At 39.7% G+C, this 12213-nt stretch overlaps 1 protein-coding gene across 1 annotated transcript in view; it reads left to right on the forward strand.

Annotated features, from left to right (window-relative positions):
• LOC115474248 (connector enhancer of kinase suppressor of ras 2-like) overlaps nucleotides 1-12213 on the forward strand; it is a 768489-nt gene that overhangs the window by 720464 nt on the left and 35812 nt on the right. Inside the window, exon 19 of the mRNA XM_030209634.1 lies at nucleotides 9963-10033. Within this exon, the coding sequence (XP_030065494.1) occupies nucleotides 9963-10033 (71 nt within the window). The remainder of the gene's footprint in view (nucleotides 1-9962; nucleotides 10034-12213) is intronic.

A 12213-nucleotide genomic window follows, 5' to 3' on the forward strand; every position in this document is an offset into this window, starting at 1 on the left:
CAGCGGGGTATAGGTGTCAGGGGTCTGGCCCACCACACCTGACTATAATGTTTTAAAATCTGAAAACGTGCAATACAGACCTGAACTGAGACCAAAGCCTTGCTGGGGCCTCTTCATGCCGAGCACTTACGTGAATCCTGTATATGTATGGACGCAGTCTCTACAACTGGTTATTGCCAATCCATGATGCTCTGCACACCAGCAACTGCTGGCTTGGCGTGCCCTATCCTGAGCTGTGCCCCTTTATCGATAATGTATCATCACAAATCTGGGGCACAAAAATTGACAGAAAAGGCTGTAAGGAAAGAGAACGAATTTAAATTGAATTATCATTAAGTACTTACTTGTTTTAAGTTTTTGACCCATGGAGACCCATGACCCATCGACCCATTACCAGGTTATGCCAACTCTGGACCCCCTATATAGGGGCCCGTGTACTTCTCTGCCTCGGGGCTCATCCTGGCTGTTGGTGCACCTGGTCATAATTAAATTCTGCTCCATGTTTTAGCCTCCAGTTTGCTGATATTCATAAAAGGAAGCTTTAAAAAAATCTGTCTCATTGTACGCATTCTTATTTAGGTAAACAGGGCTCTCAAAAAGATGCTGTAGAAATGAAATAATCATCAGGTTATTTAGGGGCATGGCCACTTACTTAATCAGTGAGTGTACTCAATGTTCCCTCTAACCAGTTAAGTACTGGCTCTGCCCATGGACTATCCCTGAATACCAGTGGATAGACAAGCACAAGCAATTCAACAGGGCAGTAGGCTATCCTGCCCAGTTAAATCTCTTTGAATATTGACCCCAATGTGATAAGATCCAGTATTGCTTATTGCATTACTAAAGTGAATTGTACTTTGTCCCTAATTATTTCAGGTGGAATGCTATGTCAAGTGAGATTTGGAAAAAGAAGGAAAATTCATGATTTTTAAATGGATATTGGTTATTTTAGTTAACTAGTGAGGAAACTAAAAAGGAGAATCAGTTGACCCATGCTTTTGGCATTTGTTCACTTTTTATGTTGCTTAAAGGGGGAAGTTTCAATACGATGTCTAAATCCCATTTTGGACATTTTGCTGAAAATGTCCAAAAATCAAGTGACAAACATAGCAATTTTCGAACCAGAAAAATGTCTATATTTTTGTTTTGAAAATGGCCATTTCCTACATGTTTTATAGACGTTTTGTGCTTGATGCACTTTACTTTTGTGACTATGTTCAAAAAAGAAAGTCCAAGAGAATAAACACAAAAACAAGTCATTGGGACATGTAGGGTGCCAGCATTCATAGTAGACTGGCCACACAGACATCCCAGCAGAGCAGTACACAGTTAGAGTGAGAATATGGGCCCAGGTCCCCTTCTCTACAGTGCACTGCACTAATCACTGGGGTACTACAGGGACCTGCTTGCTGCTCTAATAGGACTGGCCATAACATCTGAAGCTGTCATAGAGGCTGGTATTTACTATTTCATTCACATTTTTGGTGAGTGGTAAAGGGTCAGTAAACAGTGGTGGAATAAGGAGGGGGGATCATGCCTTAATCCCATCAGGTCATTTAGGGCACGTTTTTGTAACTTAGTCATGAGTGAAATGGGTCTAGATCAAAACATCTAACTTTTTTAGCCCTGGATGTTTTATTGTTCCATTATGGTAGAAAAATGTCCCAAGTTATGGGAACATCCAAATTCTGCCTCGTTGTAAATTGTAATTTGCAACGGAAGTTGTTTTCTTTGTGTGGGTAGCCTGCTGTGATATAAACTGAAACGCAACATATAAATGTTGTTAGATAAAAGTAAGTTTCTTGATGGATAAATTTGTCTCATTTGGACTTCAAAAGGATTGCTGGCATGCAAACAGGTTTATTATGTCTCAGATAAGAAAAATTGTGCATGTTGCTGAAAGGCTGAATGGTTAACAAAGTTCTCATTAAGTATATGGAAAAGATGCACACATAGAAATGCATAAGTTGCTACGGTTCACTTGTCATCTGTTTTAGCTGTCTAGAGTTTATTCATCTGTTGCTGACAAATCAGTGAAGACACTAATTTGTAACAAGTGCAACAACATCACATCAAATTATCAAATTGGAGGGAATGCTTATAGTTTATCCCTTGGAGAGAATTTATTTATCAAGATCCAGCTACTGTGGCAGGAATAGCAGAAGTGCAGCCGACAGCTGAAATCCTTCGGCAGATCAGCTCATTAACATGACTGTTGACTCACCTTTATGTGCAAAATGAATTAGAATTGTTTTCCATAAAGTAAAATATAGAGTTTAACAAATCATTCCTATCTATGACACACAGTAAGAACATAAGTACTGCCATACTGGGACAGACCGAAGGTCCATCAAGCCCAGCATCCTGTTTCCAACAGTGGCCAATCCAGGTTACAAGTACCTGGCAAGATCCCAAAACAATACAATACATTTTATGCTGCTTATCCTAGAAATAAGCAGTGGATTTTCCCCAAGTCCATTTTACTAATGGCTTATGGATTTTTCTTTTAGGACTCTATCCAACCCTTTTTTTAAACCCCACTAAGCTAACTGCTTTTACTACATTCTCTGGCAACAAATTCCAGAGTTTAATTACACGTTGAGTGAAGACATATTTTCTCCGATTCATTTTAAATTTACTACTTCGTAGCTTCATTGTGTGCCCCCTAGTCCTAGTATTTTTGGAAAGAGTAAACAAGCGATTTACCTCTCTACCTGTTCCACTCCACTCATTATTTTATAGACCTCTATCATATCTCCCCTTAGCCATCTTTTCTCCAAGCTGAAGAGCCCTAGCCGCTTTAGCCATTCCTCATAGGGCAGTCATCCCATCCCCTTTATCATTTTCGTCACCCTTCTCTGTACCTTTGAAACTACCTGATATGCAGCTTTTCATTTGTTTATTTACCTATTGAGATTTATTAGTTATCCGATCACCTTAAGTTTTATCTATTGGCACATATTCAGTACTGTTGCACTCCTACCTGTCAGACGCTACTTAAGAGGAGACAGTGTTTTACATTCAACAGTAGAGAGCACAGTTGTATCATTGATGTTTGTGTGCAGAGACTCACAACTGTATACAGTTGGACTATTTGACACCTGTTGCAGGCATTTTCACCGAAACACTGCCATGTTGAGTCTTTCTAGTTGTTTTATGTATTGATTGACAGTGATGTGGACTGACCTCCATTTCATGTGAATTTATGATTAAATTTAAAGGATTTTTAAAACTTCTTCTGGACTCTTTGGTTTTTGGCTTGTTCCATTCTCAATTTTCCTTTATATTTGGCATTTACCTATGAGGATATTGTCTTCCTCCTATCAGGCTGGAAACCCAATGAAATCATTTACAGAACTTTGGTCCATCTGAAATTAGTTTCCATACAAATGCCTCATGCGACTCTGATATCATGATGTGGTGGTTTGACATTTTAGAACATTTATAAATGCAGGTAGAAAATGGAGTCATTCTACTTTAAATCAGTCATTTTGACTAGACTTTTTGACTGTATCAATGTCCCTTTGTTTATTTAATATTGCTTTTCCTTGTATACATCTGTTGTTGGTTACTGCTGAGAGCCATTTTGTGATCAGATATTCTTTTTGCTCTGATACACTGGGGAAATATGCATAAAATGCAATATTATGTAGACATATGTCATTGGCTTGGAACCCTCATGTGGAATTAATAAGCTGTAAAGTGTATTCTGCTAAGTACCCAAACCAGAAGCCTTGCTCTTTACACATCTGTTTTTATTAATTTTATAGCTGGATTCCATTAAGAAGTAATTATGATCTGTATATGCATGTGTTTTGCTATTGATAATATTTCTGATGAGAAGCTAAATGATAGAATGCTGAATCTGCAACATATGGATTAGGTACAGTCTAAAAGCTATTTAATGCAGAGTACAAAAAAATGTTTTTATTCTTATGCAAAAGCTATTTTACAAAGATACTGCTGTCAACATTCAGCAGGGTGAGCTTCACAGAAAGATACACACTTATGTTTATGTGGATTTTTAGCCACAGTATCTGTTTAAATAGGACCACTGAATGTTCAGTCCAAAACTTAAACGGACAAGTTATCCATTTATGTTAGAAAGACTATTTGTGCATTTCTAGTTAGGGGGCAGTTACTAAGCTGAGGTACAATATGGTGTGGGAGTCACCACAGGGTTGTGTCTCCGACAATAAAGAATAATGCAACTTGAAATCAACGTCTTAAGTTGGATTATTCTGCTCCCCAGAAGCATCAAGCCACTAATACACAACCCGATGTTCCTACAGAGCCTCTCTTAAAGGAGCTGGTGCAGTAAGTATGACAAAAGGTCCTGGGATCCCACCCCTATCCCTCTCCAAAGATACATCAATTTAGAAGGGGTCAAGCCTCATGCCCTCCCCATTGTGGGACTCCCTGGACCTACCTAAATAATCATTGGTGATCCAAGGGTCTCTGGATAAGAGCTTCTGTTAGCAGTAGTCTCATGAAACTACTGCTAGGGGTCAATCTGCCATATAAGGGCCTCTTGATGTGCTGTTAAGTGCTATTGGCAGTTGTGACAGCTAGCACACAGCACCAACCCATACACTAGCTGTCATAGTTGGCCATGCCAACACTCCACCTCATCACAACCACAAACCACCACTACCTGTGTTGAGCAGCTAGCATGTATGTTTTTTTTAACATACTGGCTGGTTTTAACATCTGGTAGCCATTTACATGGGTCTATGCTAATGGCTACTGCATGGTAAAACCTATACTAGCTGCTTATAATACAGCTCAGTGAAAGGGCCCCAGTGTGAAGTAAGCCAGTGCCACTTAGAGAGGAAAAGATGCTGCCAGCTTGAAGGAGAAAATCTGCAGCCTGAGAATGAATTTTGCACCCAGCTGCCAAAGTTCTGTGTGGAAATCATAAAAGGCCTGGGAAGTCGCTGAACCAGGAGAGTGAATTACTGGAAGAGATATTCTATGCTCCACCAGTGTTGACCTTCCAATATGCACCCAATCTGAAGCACAAATTAGTAAAAAAAAAATGTAAGCTCCCAGCAGAAGCTCAAAAAGGATCAAATGGACATGCTCCTGCCATATACTAAGCTGCAGGTTGTTAAAGCTCATATCATAGGACTCCACAGTTATACACATAGGAAAAACATTCAAGCGAGAAATATTTCAGAGAGACTCATTGTCACTGCTCTTGTTTTGTATAGCACTTAATCCTTTGAGTATACTACTTAACTCTTTGAGTTATGGATTTAGCCTTAATCCTAGGGCTGGCAAGGACTCAGGGGTTGCATCACATCTGCTGTTTGTAGATAACTTGAAGCTCTAGAGTCCCAGCAATCAACATTTGATGGGAACCAACTCCATTTAGTAAAAAGCTTTTCAGATGACAACAGGATGACTTTTGGTCTATACAAATATGTTAAAATAACTGTCCTCAAAGAAAATTGAGCAAAACTGAAAACATCTCTCTGATTGATGATTGTGCCATCGAGGAACTTGAACAGGAATGGTATATAAATATCTAGGGGTAGAGGAAAGAGTAACAAGTTAGCATAATATACTCAGAGAAGAGACTACCAAAGAATATTACAGGAGATTAAAACTGAAACTGAAAAGTGCCCTAATATTAAAGAATAAGATACAAGCCATCAACCAGTTTGCAATTCCAGTACTCTCATATAGCTTTGGAGTTGTGAACTGGCCTCTCGAAGAATTGGATGTATAAACAAGAAAACTCCTCCATGCTCATGAGGCAGCCTATAAGAATCAGTGTATGATGAGATTGTACATTCCTACAGCTGAAGGAAAAATGGGACTCATAGAAATAGATTATACATAGAACTAGCATCATAGGTTTCAAGACCTACATAACAGCATCAGTGAATCCAGTTCCATCATAAAACTTGGATAGGCATTCCAATGAGCAGAAGAAATGAGTGAGAATCTAACTGTATATACAGGAATGGAATCAACAGAATATGCAAAGATGTAGAAAGGGCTCTTGAAAGATATGTATCAACAAACAAGGAAAAACAATAGCAAATGCACAAATGCAATCGGAAATACAAAGTCTTACTGTAGGAACCGTACATGGATCAAGCCCAGACACATGAATGGTTGAGAGAAGAACTGAAAGCTAAGGATCAGAGATTGATAGTTGCAGCCCAGGACAGTGGATAAAAGATGAGATGGTTCACAACAAGCACAGAAAAATCTGTTACAATAGACATCTGTAGATTCTGTAAAAAAAAAAAAAAAAAAAGAGGCTGCAAAGTGCTGATGGCAGAAAGTTTCTATACAGAAAATGACTTGTCTTATTCATTAGAAATTTTGTAAACATTACAAAATCACTGTACCAGAAAAGCATTGGGATCATGACACCTAAGTGAATTGTAGAGAATGAAAACCTGACTGATTAAAAGCTGGATGCAAGAAAATTGGACATAGTGGTTAAAGAGAAAAACACCAGAATAGCATTAATCATAGGGCTGTCAGTCCCAAACGATTACTCTGTGAATCACATGGAGAGAGAGAAGATCCGCAAGTGCCAAGCAAGGCATTCTGAGACTAAGAAAACATGACAGAAAGATACCAAAAGATTTCACATCATTTTGGGTGCTACAGGCTTGATCAAAAAGAACTTCCCAAACACACCTGAATAAGTTATACATATTACATTTCACAAACTCTAGACAGAACCTCTCTTTGGCACGATGCAAGTTTTATGGCAAGAGTTAGCAGTAAATATGAGAGACTGAGATCATACTCTGCATGCCCTGGCTTAGGAATGAGTTTCATTCTTGTCATGGTATGCACAAAACTAACCCATTTGAAGAAATTGCTCCTGAGACAAACAAAGGTAACATACTCCACATAACCCTAGCTTGAGAGTGAGGTTCATTACTGTCACGTTATGTGCAAAATTAACCCATTTGGAGACATTCCCCCAATTCTATATATGGCACCTTAACTTGTGCATGTTAAGTTGGCTGCATGGCCAAATTATGCGCACAACTTAATTGATTAACAAGCCAATCAGCACCGATAATTGGTACTTAATAAGCAATTAACAGCACTAATTGGCTTTAATTAGAATGTACATGCACAACTTTCCAGGTGTATTCTACAACGCAGTGCATGTAAATTCTAATGTGCGCAGTCAAAAAGGGGGCAAGGCCATGGGTGTGGAATGGGCGGGTTGTGGGCATTTCAAAAAACTATGCGCACTATTATGGAATACACCCGATCTGCGCCTAACTTAGGCACAGGTATTTAGGCCTGATTTTAGGTGGTCTAAATGGGTGCACCAACATTTTAGTCACAAGAACGGTACGTGAGCATATTCTATAAACTACGCCTAATTTTAGGTGTAGTTTATAGAATCATGCTAACCGCATGGTTTTTTTAGCACTGATTTTTAAAGCATCATTTATAGAATTTGGCCCAATGCCCTGAAACAAACCAAGGTGACATTTCTATTAGGGAACACGTCTCAGAACCAGAGCATTGCATAAATATGGTCAAGACAACACACATAAATTTTGGAACCCCCACAAAACTCCCATTTTCCTGCCTATAACTATGACCCTCTTAGCCTGCGTGCATTAGAATTTAGGTGCAGTGCATTACAGAATGCGCTTAGCAAGTTATGCGCATAAATTCTAATTTTGCCAATTAGTGCTCATTATTGCTTGTTAAGTGTTGTTAACAATGCTGATTGGCTTGTTAAGCCAATTAAGTTTCACACGTTGTTACAGAATACGCTTGGATTTCAGCATGGAATGCTAGGCATGCTATATAGAATCTGGGGACTTTGTGCAATCATTTACATAGGGTAGGCTTTGGGTAAGACAAAAGCTTACTTGTTCAATGGCAAAAGCTGATGGGTAAATGGCATGTATATCTTTAAACGTATAGGACTAAATTGCAGAAATCTTAGGAATTGTTTGCACATATAAAAATCAGTTTTATACTTATAAATCTCTATATATACATATAAGTGGCCATTTTAGAAAAAAGCATTACATATACGTATATATGAGCACATCAGTTTAAAGGAGGTGTATTTTGAGTGGGACTTCCAGGTATACATGTATTCTGTGATTCAGAATGCTAGTATTTGTATACCTTGGAAGTTTTACTGGGCATTTTTACCTGCTTTGAATCGTGCATACATCCCAGATGACATCTCTATTGGACCTAGGGTTTAGAGGAGTATTTGAGGGGGGGATGGTGTGCAGCTCTCTGACATTCAAAACCACCTCCCTTGGGATATAGTGTGAGTTTCAGAGGATGCCTCCTTAATTAAATAGGAAGCAACAAGTAGTGTTCTATGATAAGTAACATAGTAAGTGACGGCAGATAAAGGCCTGAATGGTCCATCCAGTCTGCCCAACAGTCACACTCATTATCAACTGAAGATTAAATGAACAATGAACTTGATATTATATACTTAATCATAAGTATTCTGGGGAATGGGAAATGCAATATGAGGTCCGACAAGGGTCCGTTCTCTCCGTGGCTTCTTTTTGCAGAGTTTTGATCCCAATATTCGAAGGATTTATGCTCCTAACTTTGAGAGTTATGTTCATAAATTGAAAAAAAAAAAAGTGGGCCTTTTCCTTTTTATGACTGCAGCACATTGCCTATTTTCTTTGCGTTCATGCTCATAAATTGGCCTCTTTGAAAACTGGCTAGTGCTGAGTGCATAATTCTATACTAAAAATTTCACTAAACTCCTAAATTTAGGAGCATAAAAGTGGGTGGCAACAGGGCAGATTTAGCTGCCAAATTCTAGATCATTCTTCAAGTTTCATTAAATCCCTTCTTATGTTATCCACGTCATCTAGGGTGTCTACCATATATTTCACTAAACTCCTAAATTTAGGAGCATAAAAGTGGGTGGCAACAGGGCAGATTTAGCTGCCAAATTCTAGATCATTCTTCAAGTTTCATTAAATCCCTTCTTGTGTTATCCACGTCATCTAGGGTGTCTACCATATTGCAGATTTTGGTATCATCTGCAGAGGCAATCCTTACCTGACAGCCCTTCAACAATATCGCTTAGCAATTTAAAGTTATTATGTGGAGTTTTGATGCCTGAATTTATATGGATAGTGCCACTGAAAATATGCAATAACTTTAAATGTACAAGCTGCTCAAAATTACATATAAAATATTACAGACAGTGCAGAACATTGCTGTTAGATTGATGTTTTTCAATTGACAAATTTGATAGAATTTTTCCATATTTTCTTAAACTTCATTTGCTTCCGATTGAGGACTGAGTACAATTTAAAATCTGCATATTTGTTTTTTAAAATCTTATATGGCTGTACTCCATTGTACACGCTAACTCATCTTCATCTGTCTTCTGCTCGAAATTTTCATTCTTTTTGTCACTTCAGTTTCCAATTGTTAGATGCCTCAAATCTCATATGCAACTGGTCTCTTCCTTTTCATAACAAGCTCCTCTGATGTGGAATGCATTACCCACTTCTATGAAGCAGATAAGAGACTACCTACATTTTAGAAAAGCCTTGAAATCTATTTGTTCCAAAAAAGTGTGCATCCTTAATTTGTTTTTAGTTGTTGTTTTTTTTTAATTTTATCTGTAGCTCATTGGGAATTGGCCTAATTCTCTTCTTTTGTGATCCATATCGAACTGTACAGGTAGTTGTAATGTAATAATATAAAGTTAAAATTAAAGCCATGCTTCTGAATATTGAACTCGTAAAGTATGCACCTCAGAATATCCCTATTCCTGCATCTTTGCCCTGACACTCCTTCTGTTTCTCTGAGGACAGCACACATACTTATATATTGACAGATCCTAAATACTCATGATTGGTGCGTCATGCTGTCCTAGATTTTTTTTGTTGTTTTTTTTTCTTTTTGGTAGACATTTCCATAGTAATCATTTCCCTTCCTCATGTTTTTTTATTTGGTTTTAGGTGGATGAACCGTCTGGGTCTTGCAGCCATTGGTTACACCCCAGATGAAAAGGATATAAGGCCTAATGAAGGTAAAGAGCCTCATTTTTTTCATTTTTTGTGCTAAGAAGGGGGAGTAGAAATTATCAGGTCCATAGAGCAGTGTCTGAGTATATCTATACAGTATAATTATACTTCGGTGAAGTGTGGTTTCAGTCTGGGTTTGGAACGACATTTCTCATGAAAATTTGCTGCAGAGATCATTTATTTATTTATTTATTTATTACATTTATATCCCACATTCTCCCACACAAATTCGAGTTCAATGAAGACAGTAAAAAATATGAAATAAGACCATAATCCCACATATATCAACAAAGGAAATAATCATAAATACATATGAAATGGGGGAAAGAGGAGAATAATCTAGGCATCAGCATCAATTCACAGAAATTTTTCAAACAGGAAAGATTTCAAAAACTTGCAAAAAACTAAGTGGGTCTTTTACAAAGGCACGCTAGCACTTTTAGCATGCTTTAAAAAATAAGCGTGCGCTAAACACTAGAGATGCCCATATATTCCTATGGGCATCTCTAGTGTTTAGCGTGCACTAAAAGTGCTAATGAGCCTTTGTAAAAGACCCCCTAAGTAATCATGCTGGGATCTAAGTTATTTTGGCAAGGAATTCCACCACTTAGTACCTTGGTAAGAAAAAGTAGCAGAATAAATTGACTTATAGACTGCTTTCTTACAGATGTCTATAGTGAACTTTGCAGAAATGAGCCACTAACCTGTGAGGAATCCTGCAGATTAGTATATCAGCCTCTAAGAGACCTGATGAGTATGCCTTTGCTATGGCTGATGTATCTGTATTATCAGATATACAAATGCCAGTCACTGCAGTAGTTTAAAGTTGCCTCAAAATCTAATTCTTCAATTGCCATTCCATACTTATGTATACAAGGTGAAAGTGTTCAACTATCAGGTAGGGCAGTCTCACCGTAAACTTTATCAGCTACTCCATTCCAACAGATTACAGAGCATTCTTGCACCTATATTCCACCATGCTAATTCCCTAGAAATAAAAACCATTTTCAAAAAATTCAAATGGAAAATGCTCAAGGGCACTGCAATTTAGGAATGCCAAGGGAGGAAGTTATCAAGGTGTGGGAAAAGGCAAGCTTTTTTTTGGCAAAGTTTTTTACCTTCTATGGAAGCGTAACCCCCTAGTGGTAGTAGCATGAGACTACTACTAGAAGGCACCATTTTGGAGATGGTGCTGGCAGGGCAGGAGAACTGGGGATTGCTCCTGCCCAAAGACCACTGGATAGGTATTGGGCTGGTAGATCCTAGAAAATGGTGGGGGTATGTCACTGGGGGGATGGAGGGGCATAGGAGCCAACTTTTCAAAATGATTGGGGGTGCTGACATTTTTTACAGGTGGTGCATTCCCCCCTCTCTCCCTCCCTCTCTCCCTCATCCCCCCTCTCTCTCCCCCTTCCCTCCCCCCCTTGTCCCCCCTCCCTCTCCCCCGTCCCTCATTCCCCCTCCACCTCCCTCCGAGTTCCAGGCCCCCCTCCCTCTGAGTTCTAAGGTCCCCCTCCCTCCCTCCCTCCCTCCAAGTTCCAGGGTCCCCCCTCTCTCCTTCTGAGTTCCACAGGGTCCCTCCTACCTCCCTCCCTCTGAGTTCCAGGTTCGTTTCCCCCTCCCAGTTCCAGGGTCATTGTCCCTCCCTCCGAGTTCCAGGGTCGTCGTCTCTCCCTCCCTCCCTTCGAGTTCCAGGCCCCCTCCCTCCGAATTTTAAAAGTCATCTTGACTTACCTCGCCGGGGTTACAGCGGCCGGCAGCAGCGGTAAAAAGCGTGCAGGCTCGGTGCTTACTTCAGTTTTCCCTTCTCTCTCTCTCAGCTATGGTCCCGCCCTAAGAGCTGAAAGTGAGAGAAGGAAAAACTGAAGTAAGCGCTGAGACTGCACGCTTTTTACCGCTGCTGCCAGCTGCCGTAACCCTGACAAGGTAAGTCAAGATGAACTCGAAGGGAGGGAGGGAAATAGGGAGGGACGACAACCCTGGAACTTAGAGGGGGAAATGAACCTGGAACTAGGAGGGAGGGAACGAACTTCCGGTGGGTAAAATATTGGGGGTGCATGAGCACCCATGGAGTGGCGCCTATGTAGAGGGGCTTGAGCAGGGAGCTTGGGGTATGTCATTGGAGGATGAGGAGAACAACACCAGCCCCTTTAGGCTCCAGCCGGGGAGCATTGGTAAAATGGTA

This window comes from Microcaecilia unicolor, chromosome 7 (genome assembly GCF_901765095.1).
Source record: "Microcaecilia unicolor chromosome 7, aMicUni1.1, whole genome shotgun sequence".
In the NCBI taxonomy this organism is placed as follows: Eukaryota; Metazoa; Chordata; class Amphibia; order Gymnophiona; family Siphonopidae; genus Microcaecilia; species Microcaecilia unicolor.